Consider the following 19,655-nt stretch of genomic DNA (forward strand, 5'->3'; position numbering starts at 1 on the left):
AAATTTCCACGTTAATCGGAAAAAATAAGATAAAATTACCCACCACTGCCATTACGAAAAAATTAGCCTAAAATATCCATATACGTGTTTATAAATTACGCAGCAGTGCCATTAAAATATTTTTCTATTTATAAATATAGATCTATCCATCGTTTTGCACATCAAACTACATATCGTGCATATCTAAGATACTAGCAGCAGAGAAGCACTCTTGATCGTTTGATGAGAAAGATTTAAGTTTATGAATAATAATTAGATAAAAAATACGAAATATATTTAAAATATCAATACTAGCCGCGCAAATGCGCGGGTCACCCCGCTAGTTCCTATATATATGATCAGACGATGTACTAGTAGTACTAGTAGCTGTGTTTCCTATGATCAAAATCAAATCCAGCTACAAGCTAGACAGCATCAAGTCGTTGATCGGCTGGTTCGAGTCCAAGTGATGTAAGGTGCACCGTCACTTTCGAGCTAGGGGAGGAGAGGAGCAAGACACCGGCGAATACGCACTGCATTCAAACGAACCGCGTACGAGCATACTAGTAGTATTCGAATGTATTCCTCTAATAAGTAATATATTATATCCGTTGTATGTATTTGAAAAAATAGGGTCTGGTCAGAGCTGAAGTAGTGAAGTGCTTGCTGTTTTACATAAAGATACATTAGTATGTTGTTTTTCTAGAGAAAGGTTCCACCCTGCTTTTATAGAAAGCAAAGATACAGTATGTTGTTTGTACCTGTCTTGCTTCTTCATGACTCGATTAATTAGCTGTACTTGCATGCGTATGTCTTTACGGATCGCTTTGCAGCTGGAACTACGGGAATCCAATCTAGTAGTACGATGAACTACTGAAAACATGGGAGGAGTGCGAGGTAGTAGTCGCAGACACTTGACATGTTCTCACGCGCACGCAGTAAAAGCGTACTACTCCTACGAAGTAGCGAAGCAAAAAGAAAAAAAACTAGAAGAAGAAAAGAAAAGAAAAGGAGCCCGGGCCGTCGGGTCAACTCCCCGGCCCCCTGTAAAGATGCGTCGACTGGAAATGACGGAGGAATAAACCGGCCCGAGACATAGCAGCTGCGCCTATCGTTGTTTTTTCTTTTTCTCTTCACGGTCCCCGTCGTGCTGGCGCCAAGGGGACGAAAAGCATCGGAAATGGCAACGGATGGCCGGGCTACACTGGCCTCTCTCGAGCCTCTAGCGACGCACACGACACGACCACCACCCTAGCTTGGGACGCTGCATATTCGCGCCCGGCGCATGCCTTGGTCCCCCGGACGCAAAAATCCTTGTCCTCTCGCACTCGGAGGAAGGATCAACGAAACCGCCGCCTGCCTGAACAGCCTGCTCGACCCATGCACGCGCGAGGTCCGGCCGTAAGCAAACGTTGGCCGCCGGCCGCTTAACCATCCACACCAGCACCGGCTAGCAGTCTCCGATAGTCCGATATCCCGGCCGCGGCTAACAGCTGCTTGTCCCGTCCGGGCATCGGACGCCCATGTCACGGGCGTTGGTCCGTTGTCGTCCCGCGCCAGGCCAGGTGGTTGGCGGCCGGGGCGCACGTGTCCGGGCCGGCGCGCTCGGGCCCTGCATGCGCGGCATGCCTCGCCACTTAGAGATGTGAGGACGTCACGCGCCGGCCCGGGCGCCCGCCGCCTGCGCTAGCCCTAGGTCGTTTGCCGTCCGCGTACGTTGTTTCTGGAAACGGCAGGCATCCGTTCGACGACCGTCGTTGATTCCGGCGAACGGGGGAGAAAAGATAGAGGCGAGCGACGGGGGGAGGAGAGCCGGCGGCGACGGGGGGCTAGCAGAGGACGCCAGTCGGCGGAATTACTAATTAGGGCCTTGTCCTTGGGCCACCAGGGCCTTATCTCTGGTGCGATAAGGCTATGAGCGCGTCACTCAGGGGTACGGTTAGGCGCCACGGGCGTCGTGTCGTGGCCACAGGCTGTTGCCCCCGATCCGCCGGAGGTCACCATCCATCGACCGCCCGAGCGAGGGCGGTGCCCGTGCGTCGCGGTCCAGCCGTGGCGTGGCCGTGGAGCGAGGTTCGGCAAGCTAGCGGTTACGGCGGGCCGGTAATCCTGGCGGTCCGGCCGTGCCGTGCCGTTCCGTGCGTGCGTGATCCGGCACCGGAGCCAGTTCGCGATCTCTCTTACGACCTGTAGCGGCCACCGGATCCAGACGACGATCAGGACAGGATCACACGCAGACACGCCACGCCCTCGCTCGCTCCATCATGGGTTGCCTCCGACCGTCGCGACCGACCTGGGACGCATGGAGAGGTTCATATCCACGGTGGCGCGGCGGAGCGGCAAAAGCGTACGACTATGCGCGAGCAGCGACAGCGCCGGCCATGCCAGAGGCCAGCTGAAAAGACGGGTCGCACATTCGTGCAGGTGCATGCATGGAGATGAACGGTGGAGGCACCGAGGCAGACAGGCAGCCATGCATGCATGGTGGCAGCGCGGCGCAGAGCCGAGCGAGCCCAGCCATGCGCCGTCAGGTGGGCGGGGGGGGGGGGGGGGGGGGGGGGGGGGGGCAAGCGCGGAAGGGAACAAAAGCGCGGCACATAGGCCGCCCCGCCATTGGCGCGGACTCTCGCGACATTCGGACTGCGCGCGCGCCGGTTCGCTGCCCGCTGCTCTGCGGCGGCGCAGGGCGGCAGGGGGGAAGGGAAGGGAGGGAGGGGAGGGATAGCGCCATGCGTTGCTGCGTGCAGGTATGGGAAAGCTAAGGCCGTGTTGAGATGTTTTGCAAAAAAAAATTGCGATGAAATTTTACTAATTTGAAATACTAAATGAAGTCTATTTAGAAAATTTTTTACACATATGGGTTGTAAATCGCGAGACGAATCTAATGATGCTAATCAATCCATGATTAATTCATAATTAGTGGATGGTTACTGTAGCATCACTGTTGCAAATCATGGATTAAGTAGGCTCATTAGATTCGTCTCGCGATTTACAGCCCATCCATGCAAAAAGTTTTGTAAATAAAATTTATTTAGTACTCCATGCATGTGTCGAAACATTCGATGTAACGTTTTTTTTGCGTTTACGGGGTTTACGGGTTGTGATCTAAACAGGGCCTAAAGCTTCATCGACGCAGTTGCTTGGGATGGCGGCCCCCGGCCCCGAAGCAGAGCCGAGGGTGGGGGATGGCCCCCGGCCGGGCCGAGCGAACGAATGGAAGGAGGCCAGGACAGGAGGGTGGTTAGGCTGCCCGCACTGGTATACGGGAAAGCCTCTTTCAGGAGATTTTACCGCACCGGAGAACTGCAGCGGCGCCCTGTATCATCTCCGCTATCGACGCGGAGCGCCCCTCGTCCTCCAAATTGAGCGGAGATAGCGAGTGTGCGCTATCCACCGACGTGGCACAGGCTCGCCTCTCGATGCTGCCTCGCCTCCACCGGGTCCACGCCGCCGCTGAACGAGCAGAGCTTCCGCTATGGTCGCCGCAGGTCCCCGCCTCGCCTCCGCCAAGTCCGCGCCGCGCGGCCACGAGCAGAGCCGCTACCTTTGCCCGCCATAGCTGCCCCAGGTCCCCTTGCCTCCGCCGAGTCCAAGGCGCACCTCCGCCGAGTCCAAGCCGCGCTACCATGGCCGCCGCCTGGCCCTGCACGCCGCACTCCATCCTCCGGCCACCCTCCGTCGATTCCTCTTGCAGGAAGCTGTTTGATTGGAGCCCGCAGTGAGCTTTCTCACGTTCTCCTCTTCCTCCCCGTCCTCTTCCGCCTCACCTTCCGGAGCCGCCGCTGCCGAAACGTCGCTGCGGAGCTGGCCATCGTGCCGAGCGGGCGCGGCGGAGCCGGCTGCTGCGAGCACGTGCGGCGGGGCCGGCCACGGCGAGCGCGCGTGGCGGTGCTGGCCGTCGTGGCGAGCGGCCGAGCGCGCGCGGCGGAGCCGGCTGCGGCGAGCCCGCGTGGCGGAGCCGGCCGTGGTGAGCGCGCACAGCGGAGCCGGCCGTCGTGGCGAGCGGCCGCACGCGCGGCGGAGCTGTCAGTGGCGAGCTTGGCCGTGGGCGGCGGTGGCGGCGAGCTCAGCCATGGGCGGCGGCGCGCTTGCCGGATGGGAAGAAACAGGAGAGGAGAGAGGGATGTGGGGAGAGGGGTGTGGGAGATAAGGTTAGAATGGGTCCACTTGTCAGTGACTATAAAAGGGATGGGTAAAGTTGATTTTAGTATAAAATATAGATGACTAGGATATAGAGGACGTGATATAGAGTATGACGAGCGCGGAAGAAATTTAGATAAAGAGGAGAATCTCGATGACTAGTCAAGAATATTCCTTATAGAGGATGAATTTAGAGGGTGACGAGTACAGACAACCTTAAGGCTGTCCCCACTGGGACATGGTAAAGCTCCCTTCAGGAGCTTTTACCGCACGAGAGAGCTGCAACGGCACACTGTAAGAAGTCCGCAACCATTGCGGAAGCATGCCATCCCTTCAAATCCAGCGTACTTCCCGTTCCTCCTCTACAAAACCACGTGGCGTGGGCCCACCCACCCGCGCGTGTCCCAACCGCTCGGCGCGAGGGAGGCGAGGCCGGACGAGGAGCCAGAGCGAGACGCCGAGGACGGCTGCCGCCGCTGCAAGGGAGGGAGGGATCTGCCCTGTACCGCTCGTCTCCCGGCGTCCGGCCGCCTCGCGTGACGAAGGGGAGGGGGCGGCGGACCGGCGACGCTCGGGTCCGGCGAGGGAGGCGCTCGGGTCTGGCCTCCTCGTGCGAGGGAGGGAGGTAGCGCTTGGTCTGGCATGCCATGGCCCCGCGAAGGCCTCTGCCGCCGAACGCCAGGGAGGAGAGCATGCGCCGGGCCAAAGGCTAGAGGACGCGGCGGAGGACGGCGTCCGCACCTCCATGGCCGAGCTCGAGTTCCACCATGGAGGGAGGAGGAAGGGGTCGCCGATGATGAGGTCGAGATCCGCCGGGAGAAGAGAGAGGGAGGGGCGGACGGCCAAGCGGATCTAGGCCGGTGGAGGTCGAGGCGGAGCTAGGCGCGCCGTGGAGGAGGGACGGCGAGCGGAGAAGTCGTAGCGCGGGCCATGGAGAAGCCGTAGCGCGGGAGAAGCCGAGCTCGCCATAGAGGACGAGGAGGGAGCCGGGGCGCCGCCGCCCACGCCAGGAAGAGGTGGAGGAAGGAGCCGGGGCGCCGCCGCCCGCACCAGGGAGAGGAGGGAACCGGGGCGCCGGCAAGAGAGAGAGAGATAGAGGGGAGAGAATGGGAGAGAGGAGAGATAGGGTGCAGAGGGGTAAAAAAAATATGATGTATGGGTTCCACTGTTTGGTAGTTGAGATAGAATAGAGATATATAGGATGAATGTGTGTGGAGAAATTAGAGATAGAGGAGAAAATTTTGATGACTAAAATAAAATATTTTTTTAGAGAATGAATTTAGAGTAGAACGAATGTGTGAACGGGAGGCTGCCGGCCAGGCGGCCAGCGGCTAGGGCGGGCATGCCTGCCTGTGCACGTAGCGCCGCTGGCCGACCTGCAGATCATATTCACGGCTCTGGCTCTGGGCGTGCACTGGGCTCGAGCGAGGCGCCAGAGGCGCGCAGCGCAGAGCAGGCGGTCGTCAGCTCGTCACATGATGCACCTGCCAGGGGTGTGTTTAGAACTTTAGATGCCCCAAGAACCCCTCAAAATCTAAATTTTTCATCATATCTCCATCACATCGAAACATTAAATATAGCAAATGACTCATACATGGAGTACTAAATGTAGCTAAATAAAAAAATTAATTGCATAGTTTTGATGTACGTTGCGAGACGAATCTTTTGAGCCTAGTTAGGTCATGGTAGGACAATATTTACCAAAAAACAAACAAAAAATGCTACAATATACTACAATTTCTAATGTGACTTTTTCTCCCACTCCTCCAGGGATCCAGACACAGCCCAGGAGGAGGGGGCCGCGCCATGCCGCCTTGGCTCTATTTGCCCATACGTGCCGGAAAGGATGGGCCCACGGTGTTTGCCACCTGATATTTATTTACCCATCACACACCTCCTCCAATTATTTTTGAAGGATAAAGTCCATTTTAGGTATTCTGCTATCATCTGAGTTTGTTTTTGATCATCCATTTCTAAAATCGGGTATTTTTGACCATCGAACTATCAAAACCATTTATCTTATAATCAACAGTAATACATATTTTCCATAAATTATAATACAGATAGTTCAAACATACTAGTTCGAATGAATAAAAGAAGCTACTTCTTGTCAATGAATATCCCGGTCAATGAATATGACAAAACAATCATCCAAAAGAGCATCATCCAACTTATTTCTTTTCTTAATTTTTACTGAAACCATTACAGAAAATACCCTTTCAACACTTGCCGTCGCCACCGATAGAAACACTACTAATTTGAGAAGCGTGTAAATCATACAATACAATGTGTGTCTATTTATTTGAACAAACTTTATTGAGAGGTCAACAAGATTCACAAGGCCTTTGAAGGTATAATTTTTTTCTCACATCATCAATATAATTGTCAAGTTGCAATTCAAGTTTCATCAAATTACAGATTTTAATGTTGTTAGGGTAGAACTCAGCTAGTCTACGTACTTTTTGTGCATCAAAAGAATTAAATGAGTTGGAAGAATTGAAGACCACATACAAGAAAGCAACTCCATATTTATCTCAACAAATCAATAATCATGCACTTGATTACTATTAGGTGGGCTAGAATATTTAGGTATGCCATGCCATATGTGGCCCACCCATTGGGTCCGCCGGTTGCCGTGGCACCGGTTCTTTCTTACCCTAAGACAATCGTAAGTGGCCAGCGGGGATCAAATTAAAGATTGAAAGTTAACTCGGCAAACAGCTATATGTGTCAAGCTTTGCGCGCGCACCGCTTCACAGTTAGGACCCAGTTAACACTGGCGTGCCCCGTGTGGGTCATTTTTTTCTCGTGTCAGTAACAGCGCGCGAAATGTTACTCGACGTGACTAGCTAGCCATTGGGCACCCCCTAGCTACCCACCTTTGTCCTGCAGGTGAATGGGCTTCTCCGATCACATGCTTGCACGTCCGGCCGTGTACGTGGGCTCTCCGAAACTCTTCGTCGGAACGAACCGTCGAACCTTAACACACGCCCGTACGCCTACGTGTGTACATGCATGGACGCACAGCGCCGTCATCAATTGATGCATGAGGCACACCTGGCACCTGCCGGGGGGGCGCTCTGTGCGTCATCGGCGAGGCGTGCCCGCACTCGGTAGCGGAAGTAGGGTGGTGTGCGTGGGGGCATGCCGTGCGTGCGCGGGGCCGCACAGATCGATCGACCAGCAGCGGCCGGGCCCGGGCGTCCAAGACAGTCCGTGTTGCTCTGACAACGTGACCTGCGACCAAGGGCCCTGTTGCATCGGGGCAGTGGTGTCGGCAAGTACGCACGTACGTGCGTTGGCCATGCATGTGACGGATCGGCGCCCTACAGCGGTCGCGCGCGCACGGCCTCGCAAATCGCAAATAGCGACCGGGAGGTTGCAGGCCATTCGATCGCATGCATGCTGCCGCAGATCATGGAGTACGGGCGCACGAACAGCCCATCATTGATATCCGATCAGCACGGAGCGTCCGTGGCATACTGGCATGCACACACTGATCTTGGCTCATTGGCTGTGCACTGCGTTGGCGTGCATGCATTTCCGTGTCGCGCTGCTGATGCCGCCTGATGCCACGGCCGTCGTGTGCTAGCTCATGAGGCTCCGCGGCTGCTAAAGTGACCTGTGAATTTCTGGTTGGCCTCGGTGCGGACGAGGGAGAGAGAAGGTTTGCTCGGCGATGAAACTGATTGCGGGACGGTGACAATACGACACGATCGAGGTAGCAGGACCGGACGTGATTTTTTTTTCTATTTATGTTTCTTGTTGAGGCTTTTGTTACTGTGAGGTGGAAGTACAAATGTCGAGTAGGCAGAGTGGCACCCATTTCAAACACCTAAAGTCGATCAGCATCTTGCCAACGATTTTGAAATGGTTGAGTAGTGCATATGTATGTAACACAGAGCATCATATCGTTTATTTTTTGTGACTACAAGAATTAAAAGAGGCTAAAACTTTTCTGCCTTTCAAGGGGGGAAACCCACCATGGAGTTTAATGGTTACATTTCTAGGCAAAAGTTTGCGTACTACGAAGTGCATTATCACTACTTTACTAGAAAAAACTTAACAATTTTGTTTTTTCGAACCGAGGTCATCCCCATTTCCATTGCTAGAACGGAGATTCAAAATGTTTACCGTCGTAGCAGAAAAGTGGGAGGAGAGGGAGGACAAAGGGGACAGAGGAGAAAAGGACTAGAAGCTGACCTTCAACCCCCAGCTTTTGTCGCAACAGAAACCCGCGACCTAGGTCTCCCAAGTCTGCACCTAGAACAGAAAGAGCTAAACACCACTGTCTGGAACAAAACGAAGGGGACAACACAGAATTTAAGCAAGCTACATGACTAGATACCATCATCCGTTGGTCAGCCTCCTTCGGATCATCATCATCCTAAGGGTCCACATCAGTAGGTAGCAGACGCGAAGTTGAGCAGCTTGGCTGCACCGTCACCTTATGTTCGCAGGAGAGGAGAAGCTTGACCCCTTCCATGATTTTCCCTTGAAGCTCCAGACTGTACAAACCTGCCAAATAAGATAGAAAAGTGCAAGCATGTGTTATAATCTCTGCAGGGTTCTGCAGATCCTTATGTTTGAAGCAGACTTTGTTTCGCCGCTTCCAAATGAACCAGCGAATAATAGCAGCCAAAATAAGGGTATGAACAGGGTTCACCCCTAGGGAGCCAAACTTTCATCCAAACATAACTGGGCAGTATTATTTGGAGTATCATTAGCCCCAATACAAATTCCACATTGACAATTTTGTTACTAAATATTCATCCTTGTCTCGATGATAGGTCCTTTTTAATCATGGAGATATGAAAAATAAAATTATTTAGGCATAGTACGATAATTAAAAATTCTTACATCGCCACTAATATGGTATTTAACTTGGGAGTTTGTGACCTTCCATAGGTTTTGATGTAAATCCTGAGTCATAATATGTCAGACAGAGCTCAAACCTCAAGCTAAATTTGACTCACACATCATTGGTAAATCAACTCTAGCTGCCAAACCTTTAGGCTCCCCTTGAAACCAACTATACTATAATAGCGCGGTTAGCATGGATTCGACTATCCCAATAATAGAGAGAAGGTTCTACAATGAAAGTAATTGCGAGACAGTGATATACTAGAGGTACGGCTTACTGTGATTTTTTTTCAATTTATATTTCTTGTGAAGACCTTTCGCTACTACAAAAGGTATCATCATAAACACGACATCACTACCGGTTGGTTCTCTTTGGAACCAACAGTGATAATGGGCACCTCTGCGTCGTATTACGACCCGGCAGTGATGATCCCCCACCATATTTTTCTTTTCACATCTCTCTCTCTCCCTCTCCCTCTCATTTCCCATATCTCTCTCTCTCTCCCTCCCTCCCCTCCCCCCCTCCTCAAGCCTGGTCCTCTCACCCTCCCATGTCCTCTCCCTACCCACCCCACCGCCGCTCCCCTCCCCTCTTCTTCTGCCGCTAGCTCCCCTCCTCCCCTGCCGCCTAGGCCCTAGGCCTCATGAACGAAGCGACGCGGAGGCTACTCCCTGCCTTGGCCGCCCTCCACTCCTCCCCTCGCTGCTCCTCCCCTCCTCGGTCGCCCCTCCACGTCTGAGGGGTGGGTGCTGAGCAGAAGCAACAGGTGGGTGACCCCGTGCGGCGACGGTGGCAGTTGGTGACTTGCGGGACAGCAGCCACCTCCTCTCGATGGCGCACTAGTGAGCTGCAGGGCTCTACAAGCGAGCGTGCGGTGCGGCGCGTCTGCAGCACGGTGCGCGAGGCTGCTCATTTTTTTTTGTTTTGTGAAAATAACATCATCGCCTCATGGCCCTACTCATCACTATCGACCCTAATCCAACGGGTCTTCGAACCGGCGGTGATACCATTTTTGGGTCTTCGTCTCTGAAGAGGATTAGTGTTTTTTTTCATATCAGTATTACTGGCTAGTGTTACTAAAGTGGAAGCACAAAGTTTGAGTAGGCAAACCTAGTGGTACCACATTCAAACATGAACTCAACACCTGGCAATTGTTTTTTAAATTCTTGACTACACAAAACATAACTTATTTGCGGTGATGATCTCCCGTGAAGCTAATGGTAACACCTTCCTCTGCACGTCCAGACTCCATCCAATATGCTACACTAGGAGAGGAAGAGCCTTGAATGAAGATGGTGGAAACACCAGCCGCCATAAAAAATTGATGGCACCACTAACACAAGCAGAACGGTGACGGAGCAGAGGCTCCAAATGACAGACTCGTTTTGAGCTTTATTGCTAAGGTAATCACCCATCTGAGACTTGCTTCACACACTAGATTATATTAGTTGCAGCTCAGCTCAGGGATGTTGTTCCGAGGACGACAGAACAAGGACTCCCCCATTGCCCTAAATCTCGTGGGACGTGTTCAGGTCCAACGTTGATAGTTGTTCCTTATCGAAAAAGCGAAGGTGACTCACCACGGTTCGCTCCCTGTCGGGGACGATCCTGGTGTCGCACTAGGGATTTATCCCGCGAGGGGGTGTTGGGGCTCCTTTATACGTGATTGTGGGTGTGTGAGAGCCCTAGTAGGCGTGTCCCTAGACTTATTGGTAATCCATCCGTGTTTGAGCGCGTGGTCAACACTAGTGTCCATAACTAAGTTTTTACGTGATTCCCCCGTGTAACTGGATGCTTAAAAAAACCCTATCAGTAAATACCGTGCTCGCCGCTCGCTCTCACTGTCAGCGCCCAATCTGTCGGACTCCCGCGCGCTCCCGCACCTTCAACCACTGCCGGTTCTTCCCGGCAAGCGGCAGCATCGGATCCCACGTCGGCGTCATTACACCTGTGCGTTTCCTGCCGAATCTCTGGGCCTTTTCCTAACCTTGCTCGCGGCCGCGGCAGACTCCAAGCCTCCAACTCACACGAAAAGGGTGGCCTACAGCCTACTGCATGCAGGCACCTACCTTGGCATTGGCCTTTTGGAACCGATGGATAATATGGGATTGGACTCGACTTTGAGGGGGAGCTGCCCTTTCCAGCCTTGTTTGGTTTGGCGTTACGTACAATCCTAGTGATAGAAGAGAATTTTTCCCGCATGAAGGACTGAACGAAGTTTATTTGCAAAATATTTTTAGGGATGGGTGTAACTTTTCGTGACAAATCTAATGACGTTAATTAATCACTGATTTGCTACAGTTATGCTACAGTAACCATCCTCTAATCGCGCGGCCAAAGGCCTCATTAGATTCTTCAAGGTCACTAGCGCGGGAGTTCTGAAGTTGGTTTTGTAAACTATCTTTATTTGACATCATAATTAGCGATCAAACTGTCACTATTTACTAGCACCCTGCAAACCAAACAGGGCCAAGTGTTGTCCTAATCATCCCATCGTTTCATCCAAGCAATCGAATACGTGCACCTCCTATTCTCTCTCTCTCTCTCTGCGCGCTAAGCTGCATATATTCTTCAGCAGAAAACACAAATGCGACGGGCAATGGCAGCCAGCGAGAGGCAACCTCGTCGGTCCAGCGGGCAATCAAGCCGGGAACACGACGCTGTCCGATCAGTCTGCGTTCATCTTTGGAGCCGCAATTGGCTCCTTCTGCCATGGCATGATCGCTGGAACGGAGGCACGGGCGGGAGCACGGCGACAGATCAGACAGGGGGCCGGGCGCATGCAACCCTGCGCCTCGTCGCCGTCCGCCCTGAACCTGAAGAGGGTTGGTGACACCTGACAAGGGGCGCGAGCGATGTGATGAGGCTGAAACAACATGCAATTGACTAATCACGAGTCACCAAAGGACGGATGCGGCCAAACAAGCAAAGAGCACCGTGATCGAGGGGCACGTCGCTCTCGGATCAACTGATGATGCTATCCCCTCCTGCACAGTACCTCACCAACTTGCTGCTACAAGCTAGGTTTGTCAATGATTCATCTCAGGTTTTGAGTTATCAGCAGCCAGTACATTAGATTTTTTTCATAACAATTAGCAAATGCGATTGCCCATACGGAAACGGAATGCAGATGCAAGCCTGTAATGTATGCTCTCTTAAAAAAAAAAGAAGCCGAATGCATGCAGCGCGTGCAGGTGCGGTGCACTGCTTCAGGCCTTCGGGAGTTCAAGGTATGATCTCTCTCTCTCTCTCTCTGAAAGAGAGGTGTTAGAATTGCCAAATTAAACATTAGAGGCACATAACCCAGGAACTTTATATAACCTAGTTCATGACAAATCAATCTAATATGGAATAGATTGGTAAACATTATACCAGCGTTAGCCGTTGCAGTAGCCATAGATGTCTCAGCCGTAGATGAAGCAGGCATTCTTGTCGGTGTAGAAGATGCAACAGCGTAGCGGCGTCGCACCAACGGCACTGACCGCGAGTGCTTGCCCTTCCAAACCCATCCAGTGCCTTTAGTGATCAAACTTAGGTGGCTAGGGTTTTAGAATGGATTGAATGGTTGATTAAGGTGCTAACCATGACCTTATATTTATAGTCACTGTGGGGCTGGGGTCAGCCTCTGGAAACAGGTCTAATGGGCCTGCTGATCACAGTCCATTAAAATTTTATCATTAGATTTCCTTAATTGCATTTAGATGGTTTAAACGCTTTCTTAACAGTGAAGATGACATTTATCTTAACTAAAATTTATTTCCAACAAGAGGCCCTCTCGTGGATTATGACTGTATGAGCTAGCCGCAGGCAGTGCCGACCATGGGTGGGTGCATGTGCATAGGGTATGAGCTAGGGGAGGAGGCAGGAAGAAATTATGGCAATGATGAGGAGGACTGAATGGAGACAAGGCAGGATGTCTTGCCATGCATCGAGAACAGAGCGAGTGGGGGCACTGAAATCTGCTACGTTTCTGTTTGTGCACGAGTAAATAATGACCGGTCGGCGTGCCACTGTACTTCTGCTCCACTTCCGTACCGTGACAAATGAAAAGACATCTGGAGAACAAAGCAAGGTAATCGTACCGTAAGCTTGGTTAGAACAAAGAAATTCATATTATTTTGCACGATTCTAACACGGTTAAATACTTTCACAAAATTACAGCTATTTGTCAGATCCAAATAAAACTAGCTTTAATAAGCTTTAATCTCGAAGTAATTTCCATATAGATTTATTGGATGCCACATTTTCTTCAGCATATATATATGTTGATATATTGGTCGGTTGAACCATAAAAAGGTCATGTTTTGGCAGGAGTCCATTTTAAAATATCTCGCTGGTCTAGTGGTCTTGTTACTCTTTGCTGTCAAGCTTATTTCGATGCATCCAGGCTGGAACAAAAAAAAAAAATCCACCTTAGATGAAAGTCGGAGGTCCTGATATACCTCTTTAAGAGAAGTACGTGCGACTTCAGCTTGAATCAAAAGAGAGAGAGAGAGAAAAAAAAGCCACCCAAAACATAGAATTGGCAGGAGCACACATCTTTATGGTAATGCAAGAGTAGATAAGATGCATGTTCTCTGAAATGGTCAGCAGAGGGCCAGAGGTAAACCGTAAACAACGGAATAAAGATGCAAAATCAATCTGCTGACAGGTCACACTGTCGACGACACTCGATATGTTGCTCCTAAGGACGGCACCAATAATTTGATTTGTGACCGTTCACTCGGGGACTTGTTTGTTTACAACGGGAGCAACTTGCCCGTCGCATAATGATGCATATGAGGCCACTACAGTGGCGCCACTTTGTTATAGACAAAACGTACGACCCTGCTTTTTGCGTCACCCTCTCCGTGATCTTGAGCCACGGAGACACTTGGTCAGCGCAACTGTTCTGGATTTGCGAAGAAATGAATCACTCCACATGCCCGTGTTCTCTTGTAGTGCTGTGGAAGTAAAAAAGAAAGGAAGGTGGTGCTGTTCCCTTTATTATTTTGCCAGCCAAGATGAATGCGTCCAGAAATGCTCTATCCTTGGGAGTTTTACTGTCAAACAAGAACTGCATGCAGTAACTTTCGATGTTGCAACTTATAACCAGCTTAACAATCACCCCGGAAGGAAATGAACTTCTCGATGAGCAAGGTACGTAGCAAGAAAGCACGTGCAACCCGTTCTTATGATTATAAATTTATTTGCAAAAATATTCATAGAATAATAATTTCTGCCGGTTAGTTAAATCCCATCGTGTTCGTATCAGCATGTACAGCACGAGCCATTCAAAATTTCAAACTCTGCTGCCTCGTGCCACAAAATATACCGCTACCAGCAGCTGCAAGGCCGGAATGAGCAGCAACAGCCGTTTCCAAACAAAAGCAACAACACGTCATACAATATTTTCCTTTGCGACGGACATCAATAGTTCGCACCGCGCACGTTGGTTTCGTCTCACTGCAGCAAAGAAATACAGCTGCCATGGCTACCGGAGCAAACATTGATCCCAGCTCTTCTGAACTTTGCACTGCAGTATACAGCCCAATTTGTATGGGCCTTATAGGCCCAGTTACTTTTGCAGTCGGCCTATCGCATCAATGTTTACATAATCATCAATGGGCTAGCTAGGTTATGCCTCCGCCTAAGTCGGATAAAGCATTTAAGTTTCCTTGAGGCGTTTAAAGTGTGCTGCCGATGAAGGTTCTACCGCTGTGATTTTAGGTTTGCCTATTCAAGTGTAACAGTGCAACAAGCAAGTAATACCATCTACATACTTGCTAGTACATTTTCATCACGACTTGCAGACGTTCACACGCATAAAAACCACTTTAACGCAAGCGCACACTTTACCTGTGTCTGTCTACGGGAGACTGGACCGACAAATCTGGACCTTTAAATTTTAGAGGAAAGAAGCCAATTAATTAACTGCAAAATTGATTTTACATGTTGTTTCGGTTAGCATGCATGCGGCCATGGTCGCAGGGAATCTACCATGGGCTGGGACCCTTTTTACTCGGAGATGGTTCAATTTCGATCTACTACACGCACGTTACATTTAGTTGTTGTCATGTTAGAATAAAAAAAAATGTACGAACATGCCATATTTTAATTAGATCTATTTTTTATGATGGCTTGGAGAACATGCCATATTTTAATTAGATCTATTTTTTATGATGGCTTGGAGAAAAATCAGATAGACTGATTCCATTGTATACACTACTACAGATTCGGCCTTTTATCCCGGTTCCAAACTGGCTTTTGTCCCGGTTTTGGAACCGGGACATGATGGCTTCCGGGACAAAAGCCGGGTGGCAGAACCGGGACAAAATATCCCTGACGCTAAAATTTTTTTTGCACCCCGCGGGATTCAATCCCAAGACCTCTTGACTAGCGTATGGTTTCCTTGCTAACTCACCTAAGTAGTACATGTGACTCAGTATAGAATAACTTTCTTTTGAACTATCACGTGGAGGGGCCTTTTGTCCGGGTTGGTAACACCAACCGGGACAAAAAAGGGCCTTTTGTCCCGGACAAAAGGATCACCCTTTAGTCCGGGTTGGTGTTACCAACCGGGACAAAAGGTCCCCTTTTGTCCCGGTTGGTGGCTCCACCCGAAACAAAAGGCCCCTATCCCCCCTGGCCCGGCTAGCCGTTGGATCCGGGACAAAAGCCACATTTTGTCCCGGGCCAAAAGGCAACCGGGACAAATGGCCTGGAACAAATGCCTGTTCTGTAGTAGTGATATATACCCTTTCAAAAAGAAACAAATCATGCATATCTTTCAAAACAATTGCCATGTATATAACAAAAAGATGACATCCATGTGACATGCATATCACCTATCTATTATTTTCATTGGAAATAAAAAATGCACCTTTTGCTAATTACAAGATATTTCGCCTATAATAGATCTTAACTGTAAGATATCATGCTGCGACAGGCAAAATCAGCAAACGTTACTTGTCATGGGTGTACGACGTGATTTGAGCTAGGGATATGACTGACCAGGTGAATTCTTTTCTACCTAATCCATGTCATGAGATAGGATTTGCAAATGTCGCGTGATGAGAGGGGAAAAGAGCAACCGTGTGATGTGATTTGAGCTAGGAGATGACTGGCCAGGTGATGGGAAAAAAATTAGAAATATTAGATCTCAACTAATCATGCATGGAAGTTGGATCTAATTCTCTACTTTTGATTTAAAATAAAATTATAACTATTACCTCCTAGGAGGTAAGATAACATTAGATCAATGGTCCATAGTCATTTCGGTGTACCGTAGCAAACCCCCAAACTTAAATATTTGATCCTCACTAGGTCGACCATCATAACCATTATATTTGATGGCAAAAGAATTTCGTGTCATTTCTCTCGATCGTAATAACTTAATTTGACTCTAAATCAAATGGTTTGGATTGGGTCAAATCCACTTTTGGAGTTTACGGGGCAGGCACTAGGAGTGGTGAAGGGGCTTAATTTTTAGTCTAGATAATCTAAGGGCTGGATTCTAAAAGGGCTGGCTCTAATCTTATTCAATTGAGGTAAAAAAATTAAAAGCCAAGTTGGATTGTGAAGAGAGTATTAGAACCATGGACATTACGTACCACCCCTAGGGGCAGCTCGAAGAGATACACACAAGAATGAACTCAAGGTGGCAACTCAGATCAAAGCCACACATGCATAATACGGTATGCAAATATGTTGTTATTCATCTTATATCTATGACTTATTACTTTTTTTCCTATGCAAATTATCTCTCCATTTCCAACATGGACTGGTCACAACTCGCAAGTCCACAGCATGCAACACACAGCTAGCTGCAGTTGCAGGTCGCAGCCTTTCGCCGGCGCTCCCCGGCCGACACCTCGGCGGCGGCACTCCTAGCCTTGCGCTCCTTGGCCGCGGCGAAGACTCTGGCCGCCCACTGCGCGAAGTAGGCGTCGTCGTGCCCGATCTGCCTGTTCTTGTAGCAGCTGAGGATGTCCGGGGAGCGCGGGCACGGCTCGCCGTTGGGGTCCCACCAGGAGCCCTCGTGCCGCATCCCCGCCCGGTCCGCCATCCACCGGTACACGAACTGGCCGCCCCCCGCCCTCTGCCTCCACCCCAGCGGGTAGAACTCCATGACGCTGCTGTTCCTGTCCATGAACAGCATGTTGGTCATCTGCGCCCCGTGCGCCGAGATCAGCACGTCCGTCGCGCTCAGCAACCTCACCTGCCAAGAAAGGAGGGAAAGACAAAAAAAAAAAATTGCATTTCAAACGCACGCGCACTTGCAGGGTCAGCGATCCCAAACCCTTGGTGCGCCTTGAACGCCTGCATGCGCCCCAAGGTCTTGCACGGGACTTGGAGACAGACCTGGTCACAGAACGTCGCGTTGTCCGAGTGCGCGGCGGCGACCGTGCACCCGGCCACCCGCGCGCACACCTTCTGGAACACGCGCGTGACGGCCGCCTCGTCCTTGAACGCCCGCCCGCCCGAGCGGAAGAGAAGCGTGACGCGCAGCGCCGGCGGCGGGTCGGCGGCGGTGGCTCCGGCGTCCGACGTGCCGACGCCGCAGTAGGCCCTGGCCTTGCACCGCATGAAGTCGAACGCCCCGAGCAGCCGCTCCCTGCTCAGGCCTTCCAGGTTCCGCCTGAACACCACCGCCTCCTCGAAGCACACGGGGCCGGGCGCGTCGAACGTCTCGACGGTCATGTTCGCGCCCGTGGCCGCCTCGGCCAGCGTTGCCAGCCACCGGCTCATCCCCGCCCGCACCTCGCCGTGGTGGAACAGCGCCCACCTCGCCGGCCGCGCCGCGCACCCGCTCCTCGCGTGCCACGACGCGAACGGGACCAGCGTCGTGAGCCCGTGCCACAGGTTGCTGTGGTCGTAGGCGGTCTCGGACACGAACGCCAGCCCCGGCCGGAGCGCCGCGCCGCGCGGGAGCGCGTCGCGCCACGCGAGCGCGTAGGCGTTCTTGGTCCCGTCGTGGCGGGAGGGCGCCGCCAGGCACAGGAGCCGGCCGTGCGACGCCGCGGAAGGGAAGACCAGGTTCTTGGCCTCGTCGTCCGGCTCGGAGACGTCGGCGAGGGTGCTGAGGAACCAGGTCTCCGAGCGCTCGCGGGTGTCCTTGAGCGGCAGGAAGGTGGCCGACGCGCGGAGGCGGTCGACGAGGTCGTCGATAGCTGCTGGCTGGCTGACGATTCTGGAGATCGAAGCGAAGAGGCCGGTGGCCGTTTGGAACTGGAGGTAGAGGACGGCGGCGAGCAGGAGAGGAGGGAGAAGGAAGACCGCGCGCTTGAAATGGCGGCTTTGGTTGTTGTTAGCGGTCGCCTTCTTCTTCTTCTTCACGACGAGCTGCTTCATGATGCATGGGTGGGCGAGAGACAGTTTGAGCAATGGCGGCGCTCGTGCATGCATGGGTGATTATGTACTGCTGTGAAGTGGACAACACTCGTTGACCTACCGGTTGCTAGCGTGTACTAGCAGTGCGTATAACGACAAGCTTGCAACTCTGGCACAGGATGTTCTATTCCGATCCGACGCCTCCGGTCCAGCCGGAAGAAGTGGAAACAAGTTGGCCATGATATCTGTGCAGTCATCGTATTAAACTGTACAAGCAGATGCGCGCGTGTAAGGAGAATCTGAATTGGGCGTTTGGATGAGGTACTAATTTTTAATCCGGATCACATCGGAGGTTTAGATGCCAATTAGAGAAACTAAATATGAGTTAACAATAAAATTAATTGTATAAATGGAGACTAATCAGAAGATGAATTTATTAAAACCCATCGTAAGAACATGTTTACTGTAGCACAATATTATCAAATCATGAACTAATTAGGCTTAATGGATTCATCTCGTGAATTAGCCTCCATTTATGTAATTACATTTAAAATTAAGATCCTATTTGGTAGGGCTCCTCAAGTGGCTCCAAAATCCGCTTCGGCCGGAGCCCGGCCAAACGGTGGTTTTGGCACCATCTCCAGATCAGGAACCCCCGCTGGAGCCCCTCGCGGCTTACACAGGCGAGAAGGAGCCCGAAAACGTGGCTCTGTCCGGCTCCATGGAGCTTCTCCATGCCGCCTGCCCCCCCCCCCCCCGCGCAACACCTCCTCGCGCCATCTCGTGGCAGCGGGTGCAGGGCCGGCAGAAGCTCTTGGCCGGCGGTCGGAGGCGCGAGCGGCAGGAGGAGGAGGCGGGGGTGGAGGCGGCGGAGCGGCAGGTGCAGGGTCCTGTGGGAGGAGGCACGGGCGGCGCGAGGAGGAGGTGCTGACGCTTGCCGATGGGAGGAGGGGCGGGCTGCCGCGGAGGAGGAAGAGGCACGAGGCCGCCGCGGAGTAGGAGAAGGCACGGGGCCACTGCGAAGGAGGAGGAGACGCGTGCAAAAGCCAGCAACAGCGGCGCGGGCGGAGCTCGGGAGGTGGCGGCGGTGGCCGGTGGGAGGAGGAGGGGCGGGCCGCCGCGGAGGAGGAGACGGCGCAGGCTGCCATGGAGGAGGAGGAGGAGGCGCAAGGAAGGCGATGGGGACAGGGTGGGCGAATGGATAAGAGGAGAGGAGAAAAAAAAAGAGAAAGAAAAAGAAATAGAGAGGAGAAAAAAGGAAAAGAAATGAAAGAGAAAAAAGAAAAAAAGTAAAAGAAAAATATAGAGTAGGGTAATTAAGATATTTTACAACCTCAATCCAACAAGTGAAGTTGTTTTG

General features: G+C 51.7%; 1 protein-coding gene across 1 annotated transcript; it reads right to left on the bottom strand.

The window, feature by feature from the left end:
• Nucleotides 1-16,643: 16,643 nt before the first annotated feature.
• Nucleotides 16,644-18,329, bottom strand: LOC120658876. Its single transcript, XM_039937017.1, has 2 exons — nt 17,327-18,329; nt 16,644-17,183 (listed from the first exon to the last, which is right to left on the bottom strand). Exons 1-2 carry the CDS (start codon nt 18,314-18,316, stop codon nt 16,785-16,787), a joined length of 1,389 nt encoding a protein of 462 aa, XP_039792951.1. The 5' UTR covers nt 18,317-18,329; the 3' UTR covers nt 16,644-16,784.
• Nucleotides 18,330-19,655: the final 1,326 nt, after the last annotated feature.

The sequence above is a fragment of the Panicum virgatum genome, chromosome 2N (genome assembly GCF_016808335.1).
Source record: "Panicum virgatum strain AP13 chromosome 2N, P.virgatum_v5, whole genome shotgun sequence".
Classification (NCBI taxonomy): Eukaryota; Viridiplantae; Streptophyta; class Magnoliopsida; order Poales; family Poaceae; genus Panicum; species Panicum virgatum.